The sequence below is a fragment of the Lathamus discolor genome, chromosome 1 (genome assembly GCF_037157495.1).
Source record: "Lathamus discolor isolate bLatDis1 chromosome 1, bLatDis1.hap1, whole genome shotgun sequence".
Taxonomy (NCBI): domain Eukaryota; kingdom Metazoa; phylum Chordata; class Aves; order Psittaciformes; family Psittacidae; genus Lathamus; species Lathamus discolor.
Window position 1 is genome coordinate 3,837,569 of NC_088884.1, and position 16,797 is coordinate 3,854,365.

The 16,797-nt window shown below is 42.2% G+C and overlaps 1 protein-coding gene across 3 annotated transcripts; it reads right to left on the bottom strand.

Annotated features, from left to right (window-relative positions):
* Window positions 1-551: 551 nt before the first annotated feature.
* On the bottom strand, window positions 552-16,564 carry RBM17 (RNA binding motif protein 17). 3 transcript variants are annotated; one of them, XM_065670691.1, is made up of 12 exons: window positions 16,467-16,564; window positions 14,163-14,303; window positions 12,108-12,224; window positions 10,607-10,773; window positions 8,641-8,735; window positions 7,265-7,321; window positions 5,316-5,457; window positions 3,063-3,214; window positions 1,957-2,030; window positions 1,511-1,609; window positions 961-1,033; window positions 552-836 (listed from the first exon to the last, which is right to left on the bottom strand). In XM_065670691.1, the coding sequence occupies exons 2-12, from the start codon at window positions 14,283-14,285 to the stop codon at window positions 733-735; spliced, it is 1,203 nt and encodes a 400-aa protein (XP_065526763.1). In that variant the 5' UTR covers window positions 14,286-14,303; window positions 16,467-16,564; the 3' UTR covers window positions 552-732. The 3 variants fall into 3 exon arrangements, with proteins under 3 accessions (XP_065526763.1, XP_065526612.1, XP_065526688.1); XM_065670540.1 differs by having other exon boundaries at window positions 8,641-8,738; XM_065670616.1 differs by having other exon boundaries at window positions 8,641-8,738; window positions 16,481-16,556.
* Between the last annotated feature and the right edge of the window lie 233 nt (window positions 16,565-16,797).

Sequence of the window (16,797 nt, forward strand, 5' to 3'; positions counted from 1 at the left end):
TTTGAGTAACGACCGGTCATCAGTTAACCCTGGATATTTCTGCAGACTGTCTGACAGCACAAAGCTCCTGCTAACAGTCCACTCATTCAGATTCACATGGCTAAGCAGTTTAAATTCCTTCCTCCTTCCATTTCCCTGCGATAAACATGTATATTCTTTGGATTTGGGAAGAAAGACAGACTCATTCCTTGTTACTTTAGTCTCCATAGAAAGCATGGTCCCACAGTCAGGCAAGAACAAACTAGCTGCCAACTGTCCAACAACCCCAAATCGCTCTGGCGTGCAAGGCTGTAATGTAACTCTTGAGAGATACCATCATGGAAGAGAAGCATGACAGCACATAGTCCCTTTCCAGGGCTTCCCACTTATTGTGGAGGCAGCACAGGGACTCCATGATGAAGCACCAGAACAAGCAAAGCAGGAATACAGACAAAGCATCTCCTCAGCAGTGGGTTTTCAAGAGAACCAAGTCGTCTGAAAGCTCCAAAACAATCCAGATCCCCAGAGCAGTAAGCGGAATTGTGCAATTCAAAACCACACAGACGTGAATCTGACTTTCAAAGGGCTTTATATTACAAAAAGAAAAATGTAAGTCACAACGAATGTGAAAAATCCATTCAATGAGGCTTGTTTCCAGTTTGCTAGGAAAGCTACTTTGCTCTTCCTTATTCCCAGCCTACTGCTGAAAACGTGATTGCCAAAACAGTGCCACCTCGAGCAGAAGTTTTAAAATCAAACTTGCTCAGCCAGATCCAGTACTCGGAACTTGTCCAGGTTGTAGAAACAAGCCTTCACGACTCTGCCTCCGAAGTATCTTCCATTTAGATCCACAACAGCTAAAAGTGAAACCAGTGACAGGTCAGCAAGCACCAGTTCAGTTCACTAATCAATCAGGGAGAGCATTCAATGTCTCTACAGGAGTTAACTCTGAGGTTCACAGGACGCTATTTACTATCCTACCTTTGATGGCAGATTCAACCCGTTCAAACTCTAGGAATATTCTTACAGCTTCATCATCAGGGGCACCAGGAATCTGAAACACAACAGAAAACAAACAAAATATCCAAAATCAGAAGGAGAACAGGAGCAAAAATACTGTTTTAAATTGCTGTTCTTCATGGAAGAAGTGAACATATTAAGAAGATTCCAAAAGCACAATACCCAGAGATTTTTGGATTTGGTGAAGACAGACTCATTCCTTGTTACTTCAGTCTTCACAGAAAGCATTGTCCTGGAGTCAGGTAAGAATAAACTAGCGGCCAACTGTCCACTGACCCCAAATCACTCTGGTGTGCAGAGGACTTACAAGAGCAAGGCTGTCATGTAACTTAGTTTCTGACACCAAGTTTGTGTTTTACAGATATAGAAAACCCAGGTTCACAACACAGCGAAGGAACATGCGACATCTCCTAATCTACACCCCTTCTCCTAGGCAGTAACAAGCCAGTTGTGAGGGACAAGTGTTCAGTTTGGTTTCAGAGCAGCCTAAAAGAGACAGACTATCTCTTACCTCAAAGATGACACACTTCCCAACCTTGCCATACTTCTCGCATTCCTCCTTAGTTTCAACTTCTAGATCTTCATCTACCTCCCCAGCACCAACCATGTTCTGAAAGTTAAAAGAATAAACCCAACTCACCGGGATGTAGTTGATACAACCCACTATGTAAACAAACGACAGATGCATTCAACCGTGACCATAAATACTTTAAGCTTCTGCTCACCAGTAACAGCCACAGAAGGAGAGAGTTCCCTACTACTAAGACAAGGTAACTGTATAATCCAAAGCACTACTGATTTACAGTCACAACTTGCATCTCAGACACGTTTTCACCATGTAGATGTTGCTCAAAACCACTTAAACTGTACAGAGTCATTGTAAGAGGAACACAGACTTACACATTTCAACCACAGATGCTGCAAGCACAAAGACATGTTCTCCTACTCCCAACTTACCCTTAGTAAGACCACTTTAGTTGGGCATTTCAGTATCTCAGTCAATGGGTTCGAATCCGCTTTTTTGCCCGTTTCTATGAAGACAGAACAGTGAATCATGAAATAACTGAAGATTAAAGCTCAACTGCCTGACAGGAGGATGGAGCCAGGAGGGGCTGGGCTCTGCTCCCAAAGAACAAGGGATGGGACATCGAGGAACCGGCCTCAAGCTGCACCAGGGCAGGTTTAGATGGAGAAGAGGAACAATTCCTGCCCCAGAGGGTGCTCAGGCATTGGAACAGGCTGCCCAGGGCAGGGCTGCAGGCACCGGCCCTGCAGGTGTTCACACACCATGGAGATGAGGCCTCAGTGCCATGGGGCAGTGGTGGCCTTGGCCAAGTGCTAGGGAACGGTTGGACTGGATGAGCTTAAAGGGCTTTTCCAGCCTGGTTGATTCTATGATTTAAACTTACAGGGGGGATTTTATCAGAATCTGTTATCGAACAATGGAATAAAAGCCACAAAATGTAGTTTCATATTAGTGAGGAATAGTCATTCCGAGCTTGTACAAATAGTAATTCTATTTGTAAAGACAATAAGAGAAAAAATCACTTCTGCAAAATGTGAATTAAGCTGAACATTGGCAATGTACTATTTCATAATAATTCATCAGTTCAGAATAGTATCAGACTCCCTAAGAACTAAAAATCACATCTCTTGACTTCCAACACTTGTGCTTAGGCACAGGTGCTGTTCTAGTAAGGCTGCATCTTGTCTTATCTCTAGATCAAACACCAGAGGCATGAGAGCAGTATCTAAAGATGTGATAGGGAGAGAAAGCCAGCAGGAACAGAACAGGATCACCTCTTGAAGAGAACACTGAACTTCCAAACACTGAAGGAGGACAACTGATGGAGGGAGGGGAGTACGAGCTAAAAACAAAGAGGACCACTTTAAAAAAGATGAATTCCTAGAAGAAGGAATACGAGCCATTCTTCCAACTCTAACCAGTATTTTCTGCAAGGACAGGTGGCAAACTTAACAAATCCAGGAGCGTCCACTGAGCCTGAACTGTTCTTTTGCCCCTGACCATTTCTCACAAACTTATTGGTGTAGGACAAAATTACCTTTCTCTGTAGAATCACCGACAATGATCTTGCCACCCCTCTTGCTTGTTTTCTCCACTGAGAGTGCTGTGCTCAGCCCCTGTTCATGCTTTCCCAGCCCCTGGCCCTCTCTGAAACCATACTTCTGCATGATTTTATGAGCCACTGTCCCTCTGCAAAGAGAAAAAGCGTCAGTTAGTAAAGGTTTCTTCCACAAAACATTAACATTGTATTTTTCCTAAGTGCTTGAACATTCCATCTCCTAAAAACCTCATTACATAGAGACTGAAAACATAATAGGTTCTATAAGACTTAACAACCTAGCAACAACAGCACCCTGTGAAGATGGCAAGTGTTACCCCTGAATTAGATGGAAGAGTTATCAGAGAAGGTGACTTAATAAAATTGCTCATACTTCTATAGATAAAAACCCAACTTCCATTAACAGTGCAAATCAGCATCATACACTATACAATGGTTTGGGTTAGAAAGGACAGTTAAAGACCATCTAGTCCAACCCCACTGCCATGGCAGGGGCACGTTCCCCTCAGGTCAGGCTGCTGACAGTAGATTACAAATGAGATCAGATGAAGGTCTATTTAGTTCGGTTTCTTTTCTTTGTCAGTGGCTGGTATCAAAAGCTTGAGAGAAAAGGCAGATGTGTAACAACCTAACTCCCACATTAATCAGATTCTGCTGTTAGTTCCAAGTTGGCATAAGCTCCAGAGTATAGAGCTTTGTCAGCCCATTCTCTAACAAATCTGAATACCTTCAGTATTAATTTAAACACATCTCATCTTTCTGAATTTTCAAGAACATACTGAGGCAATAAAAACATAGAATGGGTTGGAAGGCACCTTGAAGCTCATCCAGTTCCAGCCCCTGCCATGGGCAGGGACACCTTCCACTAAAGCACGTTGCTCCAAGCCCCATCCAACCTGGCCTTGAACAGTGCCAGGGATGGTGCAGCCACAGCTTCTCTGGGCACCCTGTGTCAGCACCTCATCACCCTCACAGGAAAGAACTTCATTGTATCTAACCCAAACTTCCCCTGTTTCAGTTTAAAACCATTCCGCCTTAAGTACCTTACAAAAAGCACCTCCAGTGACAGGTTTTGAAATTCCCACTGAATGAATACTCAGAATCAAAATATACCTAAACATATTGACATTTCTTTGGAGACCACAGCTAAAGACACAAAAACCACGACACGGTTTACTAGTTTAAACCACAGTAAATATTCTATGTTCAGTCACCCCCATTTTATCAAAAGACATGTAAGATTACACATAAGATTACAATGATCCTGTGTAATCAGTGACTACATGACTATTTTCTAAGCATACTATATGAAACATACAAAGACACCTTCAAAAGGCCACAAAGTCTTTCTCTGTAATGGTGAAAAGTTAAAACACTAAGTAACAGAATTAGCAGTAGCTAACTGTGTGGTCAAAATAAAGCAGGTCATATCTTGCATTTAGCACTTCCTTTAATGAAGTGAAGGACTGAAGGTCCTGGGGTATTGCTAACTAGAGGTGGTAACAATGCTTTAATTGATCCAACAGTCCTGAGTTTGGTTATCCTGTTGCTGCACAAAGTGTTTCTATTAAAAAATGCATTAAAAATCATTTCCAAAATGGAAATGCAGTGTAATAATGTTTGACTACACTGAGGCTGCATTTTCACAACTCCCAATGCAACTGCTAAGAGTACCACATCTAACTACTCCACCTTTCAGCTGAGATCTCAAGATGTTTTTAGCTATGAATTTGACTTCCCCTTGTTGCTGCAGTAGTAACAAGAACTACACACGATGCTAATTCAAGGCAGAAAGTAATTGGGCAGATCAGCAGCCACAGCTGCTACATTCCTGCAAATATGCTTTGAATTTCTGAAGACACAAACAAAGCAAAGCTGATTTGCCCCCTGGTATGCACCACATTGAAGACAAAGGTGGAAAAAAAACCCTAGAGGAACTAACATGCCATCTGTGATTTCCTGTGTACTACATTAGCTTGGCCTGTAAAAGCCATAAACACTTTATGCCAGAATGTGGCTTCAGAACTCGCTTAAAAGCAAAGCCTTGAATGCAACCACCTCAAATGCATTTCTCTCCATCAAGTAAATCCGCAGCTTTTCCTGTATCCTGCCAGTCAGAACTATATGCACTCTGACATGTGGTGGGATGTGTTCTTCTCTATTGACAAGCTATTTAAACTTTTGGTTTCCACCACCTTTTTTCCACCAAATGAGCATAAGTCAATCATTTACCCCATGTTAGCAAGGAAAGAGTTGCTAGGTCCTGTGGGGGAACGAGGTCTTTCTGGCTCATCATATACTGGAGGAGGAATAGCTGCTTTGGAAGATGGTGGCCGAGGTCTCGACTCCTCTTCATATGGAAATGATGCTACAGCTGAAGAAAACAGAGACATTTGTTTTTTCAGTAAAATACTTTGCATGATCTAACCTACTTGTTATGAGCACTGGAATACTGTGCCTTCAGTTTACCACATTTACACACAGCTGCAAGTTGTACTTTCTTCTGCTTTGATACTAACAGAAGTCTTCCACATAAAATCCAAATCAGAAGATTTCCTTTGCACATGCTGCTTTAACATCCCTTTTCCTCTCTACCTCTTAGAAACAAGAGTTATCCTGATTCTCCTCATTGGATATAAAGTGAGTTTGTATCCAAAGGTCTATAATGCATTTATTAGCCTCTTACTGATCAAATGGAAAAAAGAAGCATTAAGAGGCCACCTGCACTATAAGTTTATCCACACAGAGGGCAAACAAACTTGAAAGCCTCATTCATCAAGAATAGAATTACAACAAAACCAAATCAATGCATACAGCTTGGGGGCTGGGGACTGGGAAGAAAAGTGCACTGGAGATGTACACAAGAGAAAGTCTTAAAAAGAATGAATGCAGCTCAAAGCAAAGTATTTATACAATCTGAAGAGATCTGACAATCCTGAATTGAAACTCTTCCTGGGGCGTGGAGATATATCTGTATCTAGCTCTGTATCTATATATAGGTATCTCAATCATACTAATGAGATTACTGGACTACCTTCCACTGACAAGTCAAATGTAAAGAAAAAAAGCCCACAGAACACTGAAGGAAATATCAGGAACACACTTTTCAATGGACTTAAGGACTTGCAGAATGACATAGTCTTAGATTATTTCCTGCTGAACCAGTAGTTGTCCCTTACCAAATAAAATGTCAGATGAAACACTTGGGGATGTCGTATGAGCAAAACCCAGTCCCTGTTTAAGCAGCAGATGGACTGGTCTGTGGGACTTCTACTACAGCAGTGTTTTCTAAGGTTTCTCCAGTGCAGCTTTGAGCATTAAGTAACAAACTGTACAAAGGAATCCTTGTGAGTTCATGTCCCATTTCATAAAGCTCTCTCCCTCAGGATATTTCTATCATTTCCAGCCTCTATTTCCTTTTCCTTGACACCGCTCAATTGCTCTTCATTATTTACTCAAAACAACCTCTTTCTGTTTTGAATGTTTGCACACTTCAAATGCTTTCACTATTGTATTATCCACTCACGCTGACAAGCTTTGCTTCTGGTAAAGTTGAATGCTCTCATGAATAAAACCAGGACTCCCAAAGGAACGTTTGTGTGCAGAAGATTCTTCTCTCTTATTATTTCTTAACATACACCACACACTGTTCCATATTTTAATTGACAAATTTAAGACCATTTGACATGCAAAAAGAGGGAATGGGTTTGTTCTTCTAGTAAGACTGTGCCATCTAGTGGTTAAGAGAAACCTGGTGCACACACACCTCTTTAGCAAATAACTGCATCCCTCAAAAACTCACCAAGTTCTGCCTGTAGCACATAACCCCTTCAGAAAGACATTCATAAAGTACCTCCTAAAGCAAAAGGCAATAGAAAAATTCCCTCTCCATGCTGTGGAGGTTTCTAGTCTACCCAGAGGAACTTGCCTGCAACGTTTCTCCTTTCACATCACAAATGAGCAACTGAGTGTGGCTGTAAGAGACCAGCTTGCAAACCACTTCTCCAGCAATATAGAAAGAACCCTTTAGAACAGAGATGTGAAGCACAGTAGTGTTGGACAAAGAACCGGTACAAGTTCTTCTGCCAGAGAATTGTATGGGAAGAACATCAGGACAACAGAAGGCTGAGCAAGAAATAAACACAGCCAAGTTTCAGAGAACAGGATTCTGGTGTACTTACGTTCTTTGTCCTTCTCAACAAGGGAAGTGGGCGGTGCAATGGCAGCTCCTCCCATACCTATGAGCAAAATGAAAGATAACACATTTGTATGATTATGTTCTGCTGCTCGAAATAGCTTCACTGAATCTTAAGATAGCTCCTGGCTCCTCACCAGCCAATTCTTAACACACATCTCTATCAAGAGAAAAGCAGCAAGAGAGCAGTCTGAGAAGCTTCAACAGTGGTGAGCTAGAACTGAATGAAAAGCACATCAAGGGAGACATCAAACTGCAGTGATGTACTACTACATGTCATGTCTGTCATATTTCACAGGATTTCAAAGTTAAAGACTAGAGTGAAACAAACCTTTAGTTCTAAAACTGCTCAATCAAACCAAATGAGAAAGATGCTCTGTTCAAAATTAGCTACACTTTCAAAACAGTAAAGTGTGAAGTCCCTTAATGAAAAATATTGTAATGTAGTCTCATAACTTTCAAGGCAGAGCAAATATATGTCACGTCCCTCGTCAGAAATTTTCCTTTTTAGAGTAACAACAGCCTTGAATTATTTACTTTAACTCTGGTGCTGAAAGTTTAATTTTATAGAATCATAGAATGGTTTGGGTTGGAAAGGAGCTTAAGATCATCCAGTTCCAACTCTTCTGCTATAGGCAGGGACACCTCACCCTAGACCACGTCACTCAAGGCTCTGTCCAATCTGATCTTGAACACTGCTAAGGATTTACCATTTCTTTGGGCACCCTGTGCCAGTGTCTCAGCACCCTCACAGTAAAGAATTTCTGCCTTAGATCTAACCTGAACTTCCCCTGTTTCAGTTTGAACCCATCACCCCTTGTCCTATCGCTACAGTCCCTAGTGAAGAATCCTTCTCCAGCATACTTGTAGCCCCCTTCAGACAGTGGAAGCTGCTCTGAGGTCTCCACACAGCTTCTCTTCTCCAGGCCGAACAGGCATGCAAAGACCTATCTTATCACCCACATCCACATCATCTAAGTAGTTCTAAGGGCACAAAATAACAAATGCAGGAATAGTCAGCTTTAGTAGTTAAAACTCAGTGATCCTCTTACAGTGATTTTATCTCATGCTTCACCCCTTTCCTGGAACCTACACCATGCAGAAACTTAAGCCAGGTTATCTACAAACTAAAGTAAAAAGCGGTCCTTCCACAATATAGCCTGCATGGAGAGAACAGTTTTCTGCATGACGACAGTTATGGTTGTAATAAAATGCTAGGGTTATTCTAAAGGCTCAGAAATGGCAGTACACACCTCAGCTGAGAACAGAGACATATACAATCCATGGAACAGGATTGTGAATTCCCTCAATTTATCTTTCTCCTCTTTCCCCATCAAAAAAAAAATCAAACAGCTCCCTTACTTCTTTTTCGTCTCTCCCTTTCATAATCTTCATCTTCATCAGAATCTGGATCCGGTCTTCTTGAAAAGCCACTGGCTTCATGTCTGTCTTTACGTCTTCTAGGAAACATAGTAAGTTAGAAACCATCAAAGTTAACTCTTTGCTTTAATCTGTGATACTACTTTTGCAGTGTGAATTACACTGCTCCACTCTAATTGGCATTTTATAACGTCTTCCATGAAGGCGTGAGTAAAAACCTTTACTTTTTGTTTCTTTGCTTTTATCCTCATGGAGTATATTCTGTAAAATTAAGATAGATCCAAAGCAAGACCATCTTCCACTTGCAAGTCAGCCAAGAAGAATGTATGAAAATGAGGAAGCACCTGAATAAATCTAGTGCAAACTGACTATGGTGACTGAATGACTACAAAGGAAGAGGTGTTGGGTGGAATAGACCACAAGATAACAGAGACGTTAATTAATCACCCTGCTTTGAACAGAATCCCTTTTACATTCCCCACCACAGGCTATACAGAGTAATATTTACTCAGTCAACTGAAAAAAACCCCGAAACCATCAAATTATTGAGTAGCTTGGTGATTAAATAATATTCCAACAAGTCTATTAAAACATATTTAACATTAGGTGAGAAATGCTTCAAGAAGTGTTTGCACTTCAGCTGTTATTTACTGTGATTATGAAATTACTCACTTTAATATCTCAGAAAAAGGAAAAGTAGTTTTCCCAAACTGTGAGGAGCACAGTGTGGAACATAAATCAGATCTCATTGCCAGCACAGCCATCAAAACTGTGCTACGGGATGCTAAAAACAGCTCAACTGTTCTGAATCTCTGCACTGTGAATTTAAACCAAACCTACACCCTGTTCTACCACCCAGGTTATTACAATGCATCCAGCTGATGCAGGCTTGGCTGAGATTGTTTCCCCAATTTTAAATCAAAGTGTATGATGTGTTTTTCACTTCCTCTCTCTAATGTTATATATAAAGACTACCCTTTTGGCCCACATACAACAAGCACAAGCATGACTAAACAGCAATCAACACTGAAGCTGTGGAAACGACAGCTTGGATTTCTGACATCTTGACAGAGAGCCTGAGGCATTCCTCCTCCACCAGATCAACGAAGATAGAACCAAGAACAAACAGAGAAGGCCAAATGGCTAAAAATACCAATTTCCACAACCTAAAAAGGGCAACAGAATAACCCTCCTGTAATTCCATAGACTTGAGATGGTTCGTAACACGATGAAGCTGGCTTATTAATTTCACTTAAAATAGGCAAATATAGTCTTACTGCCTGGCTGGCAGACGTTTTACCACCTGTTTCAATAGGACATCGAATCTGCATTCAACTTCTTTAATATGATTAGAGAGATTTCTTACTCCATGGAAATGGTATTAAGGTAATTACAAGTAGTGTTCTCTTTTGTACAGAGACAAAGGAGTAATAAATACACAATTAACTTACTTGAACGGAATGCAGACTGTTAATAAAGTGTAACTATGCCTCTCATAGGCTGTGCTAGCTACATCTTAAAAACTATATATCTTTAAAATTATGTATCAGTTTGTAGTATTTAAACCCAGAAATGATGGCTTATCACTGAGTGCTGGAAGGCATTTCTGTAGTCAAGTTATACTGACAATACTCTAAAGGTCAAAGTCTGATAATGATGCATTAAGTACACAAATCCTGCTGCTACTGTCAATATAAAGCAGATGTAGCGAAAGCTGACACCTATCTTTCAGCTAAAGAGGCTGTTAACATGATAAATGTTGTAATTTTTGCACTATCAGTCAATTTAGCAAGAGTATTACAACATACGACATACTAAAACCTTGCGCTTGTTTCTAAAAGCAGCTTTTTTCACAAAAGCTTTAAGAATTTCCCTGTTTAGAAGGATAAAACTAAACAAATTGATATGTTTGTTCTTTATATGTCACAAGTTTAAAAAAAAGCCTTACTTTTCTCTTTCTTCAATCTCCTTTTGCCTCTCCAGCTCACGCTGCCTCTGTCGCTCCTCCCTTTGACGTTTTACCACTTTTTCATAGTCATTTGGGAACATGGGATCATACTCATCTGCCAAAGGAATCAACACATCTCCTGCAGAGAAACCACTGGGTACAGGATCCTTAAAGAAAGAAAAAGGATTTGGTCAGCTGATACCTGAAAGCAACATCCAGTTTGAAACCACTAATTTAACACTTCCTTCTCACTCTCAACACAATAAATTGCAATTCCTGACTTCAATAATGGCAGGAACCAGAAGAAATATTTGCTTCACTTAAAACTAACATTCCATGCGGGCTTTCACTATCTCAAATTTTTCCATGAATAAAAAATTGCCCGCACTCATTCCCCCTACCAAATACAAAGCAGCAGCACATCATCCTGGACAAGCATTTTTCAACCCCTCCTTAATTCATTATTAGAAGTATTACGGCACCTTGCTCTTGCAACCATCTGCAAGGGGTCCTCCCACATAATCTCATCAGTCTTTTTCATCTGCTGCTATTAATATAACACAGAGGTTCACACACTGTTCTACCCTCATCTGAAAGAACTATTTAGGGCCATGAGGACGATCAGAGGCTGGAGCACCTCCCATATGAAGAAAGGCTGAAGAATTGGGGCTGGAGAAGAGAAGCTGCATGGAGGACTCAGAGCAGCTCCCAGTGTCTGAAGGGGGCTACAAGGATGCTGGAGAGGGACTCTTCATCAGGGACTGTAGGGACAGGACAAGGGGTGATGGGTTCAAAATTAAACAGGGGAGATTTAGGTTAGATATAAGGAAGAAGTTCTTTCCTGTGAGGGTGCTGAGGTGCTGGCACAGGGTGCCCAGAGAAGCTGTGGCTGCCCCACCCCTGGCAGTATCAAAGGCCACGCTGAACAGGGCTTGGAGCAAGCTGCTCTAGTGGAAGGTGTCCCTGCCCATGACAGGGGTTGGAACTGGATGACCTTAAGGTCCTTTCCAACCCAAACCATTCTGGAATTCTATTTCAGAACCACCACCTTTGAAAAAGTTTCAGGGAGAAAGCTTCTTTTGATTCCTTACCATGAGAAATCCATTTTAAAAGGTTAGGTGGCTTTTTTTTTTTTTTAAAGTTGATTGATATACAGGTCCATTTCCAACACTGGTGCCATCACAATTACATTCATTATTGACCTGACCAAACTGCTGTCTTGCAAAGTACCTTCAAGCTGATCAGAAGAAATACACTAGGAACACTTGTATTTTAAGTACATGTTAATATTGGTAATCCCATGCTGTATCACCGGGAAAGACTCTATGAAACTGCAATGTCCATTAATTTAAGACTCTTTGAGCAGAGGAAATCAATTTCAGAAAATGGTCATTTTTTTGACCACTAGGAAAGATGATGGAAAACTAAAAATATAGACTGCAGTCAAATAAATTCTAAACCATTAGTTTACAAACCAACTTTTTAGCTGCCTTGGCCTTACCTTTAAGCTAGCTGCTACATGAGGTGGTGTGTCCACAATCTGTCTCTCATCAGAAGAGCCTCCTCGTTTCAGGTCAATCACTGGAGCAAGCACTGTGCTTTGTTTTGTTCTCTGACTCTGAAAACCATCACCAAAACAAAGAATGTCTAAAATAAGAAATCAGCAGCTAGTTTTATGTATTTGTAGCTAGTATCTCCAATTTTTGTAGTAAAAGGATGAAAACCACTGCCACAAATTCTTCACTGTGCAAAGTTCAATAAATCATTCCTCTTCAGTTTACCAAAATACAGTAATTTCTGCTCTCATAACACCCCACTTGGAGCTCTGTGTGCATTCTGGTGTCCTCAACATAAGAAGGACATGGAGCTGTTGGAGCAAGTCCAGAGGAGGCCACAAGGATGATTAGGGACTGAAGCACTTCCCTTATGAAGACAGGCTGAAAACATCTGGGGCTGTTCAGCCTGGAGAAGAGAAGCTGCATGGAGACCTCAGAGCAGCTTCCACCATCTGAAGGGGGGCTACGGGGATGCTGGAGAAGGACGCTTCATCAGGGACTGTAGAGATAGGACAAGGGATGATGGGTTCAAACTTAAAACAGAGAAGATTTATGTTGGATATAAGGAAGAAACTCTTCACTGCGAGGGTGGTGAGGCACTGGCACAGGTTGCATCAGAGAAGCTGTGGCTGACCCATCCCTAGCAGTGTTCAAGCCCAGGCTGGACAGAGCTTTGGGCAACATGGTCTAGTGACCACGGCAGGGGGCTGCAACTGGATGATCTTAAGGTCCTTTCCAATCCAAACCATTCTATGATTCTGCGATTTGTAATGGACCTTGACATGGATAACTAAGCTTATGTCATGTTTTAGTGGTGGCAAAGGCTCTCAGAACTGAGTCAGATGCTTGTCAACTATGTTTAAAGAGCTGCTACACAAATACAGATCTGATGGAATATTTCAAAGAATGCTTCCATGAAACCAGTGCATACTTTCCTCTTTTTAAGGAATTGAGATCAGACTTTGCTTGTGCATGCACTAGAACATACAGTGGTAGGTGAATGCTTCTAGGCTTGGACTAGAAAGGCACCCCTTAAAAATTCAGACAATCTTTTCAGATGAGTGTTTTTTTTAAGGGGCTCAGACTTATTTCAAAAATCTACTGTTCCTCATATTTTATCATTTGATAAAATGTATTAATCTATTCTGAAATCTGAGTTTTCTAATCCTCTTCTATTAGCCTGTGCATATACTGATGCCAGTTACACGAAGAATCTATCTAATAGAGGAGTCGTTTAGATTTCATTCATGAAGGTTGTTCTAGTTATCAACTAAATCCTGCCCTCGATTTCAGTGGCATAAAACAGGAGTAAGTCCAATGAAAAAAATGCTGTGCCTACTGAAGTGTTCAGTATCTAAGCTGCTACTTATTTTTAATCAAGTAATCTCACTCTAGAAGCTACACACCACAAAGAACACACACATGTCCTACCTGAACCAACATATCAACACTGCTTGAAGAAGGAGGATGAAATATAGCAATAAAAAGAGAAAATGGCTCTGTCACAGTTCAGGCTCAGGGAATTAGCTTGAACTCTTTCTCCCTTTAGGTACATTGGAAATACTTTCTGCAGACATTCCTAATGCAAAACAATTTGCATTTTAGAAGCAAAAGCCTTAAACAGCATAAAAAGCATAAAGTGATGCAGTAAGGCCAAACATCAATCATAGTATGACCCTTACTTTAAATAAAACCCCAGCTTAATCTCATTGTCATTAAAGTTAGATCTGAAGATCAGCTTTTAGCTCTGTTACTTAAAAGATCTTCATCAGCTCTTGGTTCAATTTTAATGTTAATTTTGCTATTTCCCTCTAACAGACTTTAAGAAACTTGCATCTTGCCTCTCCTCCCCTCAGTTTTGTAACGCTCCTTGCTACAAGCTCACAGACAAATCCCAGCAAAAGTATCCCAAACTGGTATTCTAAGGTCACAAACCTTCTTCAGGGCTCCAAACAGAAAAGACGCTTTAATAACAAAGCAAAACCACAAAGGGACTATACCTTTGCTTGTGTGAGAGCTGCTTTCTTCACCTGCAGCTGAGACTGTAGTAGTTTGAAGTTTTTGGACCAGCCTTCTGTTTTAGAATCACTGGTCTCAACTCCCAAGTCATCGTAAAGTGACATTTTCTCTTCAACTGAAAACTAGAAGACAAAAAGACAAATACCAGATGACACAACAAACCTATGCCAGGGCTGGAACAAGTCCAGAGGAGGGCCACGAGGATGATCAGGGGACTGGAGCACCTCCCGTATGAAGCCAGGCTGAGGAAGTTGGGGCTGTTCAGCCTGGAGAAGAGAAGGCTGCGTGGGGACCTCATAGCAGCCTTCCAGTACCTGAAGGGGGCCTATAGGGATGCTGGGGAGGGAATCTTCGTCAGGGACTGCAGTAGTGACAGGACAACGGGTAACGGGTTAAAACTTAAACAGGGGAAGTTTAGATTGGATATAAGGAGGAAATTCTTTCCTGTTAGGGTGGTGAGGCACTGGAATGGGTTGCCCAGGGAGGTTGTGAGTGCTCCATCCCTGGTGGTGTTCAAGGCCAGGTTGGATGAAGCCTTGTGTGGGATGGTTTAGTGTGAGGTGTCCCTGCCCATGGCAGGGGGGTTGGAACTAGATGATCTTGAGGTCCTTTCCAACCCTAACTATTCTATGATTCTATGATACTAGTTTGTTTGTACACCATATTCTGATAATGACTTGTTTTCAGAGCCAGAGAAAATCTGAAGTAATTAAATGTTACTTAAGCTAGTAGCAAACACACTAACTACAGTAAGGTTGTTTAAAAGCAACTGTTTTAAAAGTAATGAATACTGTTCAAGCATTAATAAGTGATGGGAAGCTCCTAAAACTATGTTTGTAGCATTAGGTATCAGTAATTTCAGGTTTTAGAGGAGTGACGCTCTGTGCATCACACAACCCTTAGGACTTCAGAATCAAACACAAAGGAATTATTGTCTCTGCTGCCCTTAAAAATATATCAGCATTACAATCATCTTATTAAATGTCACTAATTTTTGCATCACTGTAAAGGAAGATCTTTCTTATACTAAATACACTTGCCACAGTATTATTAAGTCACTATTTCCACATATTTCATAGGCCCTTTTAAAGGCCTACACATAGAACTTACATCTGTATGTACACACACACCACACACATACACATGCACACATATATAAAATTAGCTAAGTAACAATATCAAAAACATGACATGAAATGCATCACTTTGATATTACATCTTAGGTGAATAGAAAAAGAGATGTCTCTGTAATAAGAGGTCTATCATTTGTGGAACAAGCTCACTAAACAGGCTTAAAGGCCCTTTTTAAAGCTCACTATTTAGTCTCTGAGAGGCCTGGATCACAGCATCTTCACCCCAAAACTAACCTCTTAATTTACTGCAGGATCAAACAGAACTGATGGATGGTCTTGCAGATAAAGCTTACAGACTCATCAGCAAGATCTTGATCCCACAGGTCTGACAGACACTTATGTTTGAGGGAACCTGCCTGACGTATGGGAGATGATGGCTGCTGCAAATATAACTTACATTCATCTAAGCCTGTGGGAAAAGTCCTGGATACAGCAACTATATTATAACTCTGAATCTAGAACAAACCCAACAATTTAATCCTGCAATGGAATATAACAACCAGGGTTCAGCAGAACAGAGTTCACTGCATGAAAAGGAGGGCAGCACTTACTGGACATTATTAAACAGGTGCACACAAGTGAAACATACAGAGGTACCTTATAATATATATGGGCACAGGATGAAGACACGGAACAACGTGAATTCCCACCCACCACAGGGAATAAAGTTAACGCAGTAGGAACGGTGCTATTCTATGAAATATAACGAATATATGGGATATATGATATGATGCATATATAGGAGATACGATGCACTTCGGGTACGTGATGCTACCCGCACACGTATAGGGAATACAGCGAGGGTGCTGCCACCGCGAGAAAGGGACTTTGTGCCTCAGCGCCTGGAAGGGATGGGGTGCACGGTGGGGAACACACAGTGGAGCAAAGCAGAGGGGTTGCACCGCGCCGACAGAGCGATGGGCTCTTATGTCTCCCCTCAAGCGCGGTCGGAGGGGCCCGAGGCCTGGGACGCTGAGGGGCCGTGACCACCCCTCGCAGGCCCCTACCCCTCCGAGGGGAGCAGCCGCGCTGCCGAGGCCGCTGCCGAGGAACCTGGCGCCCTCCTCCCGCTCCGCCCTGCGCCCGCACACCCTCCCGGGGCCCGGCACCGCCTCCCCGGGCTGCCACAACCGACCACGGCCCCTGACCCACCGCTCGCCCCTCACCGCGCCGCCGCCGCCATTAGCCGGCCGCTGAGGCAGCCGGGAAAGGGCCGCACCTGCGCACTGCCGCCCGCACGCCCTCTCTCGACCAATGAGCGCCAAGCGGCAGCGCCTCTATTGTACTGCCCCCTGGCGGCGGCGCAGGGCCGGCCCCCTCCTTCCTTCCTTCCTCCCTCCCCGTCGGGGCGCACCAGTATGGCGCTGGGAAGGGTTGGGGGAGTGAGGCGGATTCGCCGGGAGCTGTGGGGTGTTAAAAAGCGCTCTAAGCCCGAGAAGAAGGGAATAGAGAAAGCGTGCGGAGTGCTGGCCTCCTCCTGCAG

Bases quoted from the DNA above. Each gene is read 5' to 3' on its own strand.
- RBM17 (XM_065670540.1), bottom strand. From the start codon at position 14,285: ATGTCACTTTACGATGACTTGGGAGTTGAGACCAGTGATTCTAAAACA. The intron at 3,215-5,315 runs GTAAATGATTGA...TTCTCTTTGCAG, and splicing joins TCTTTCCTTGCTAACATGGG to AGGGACAGTGGCTCATAAAA. The intron at 1,610-1,956 runs GTAAGTTGGGAG...TTTAACTTTCAG, and splicing joins CTAAAGTGGTCTTACTAAGG to AACATGGTTGGTGCTGGGGA.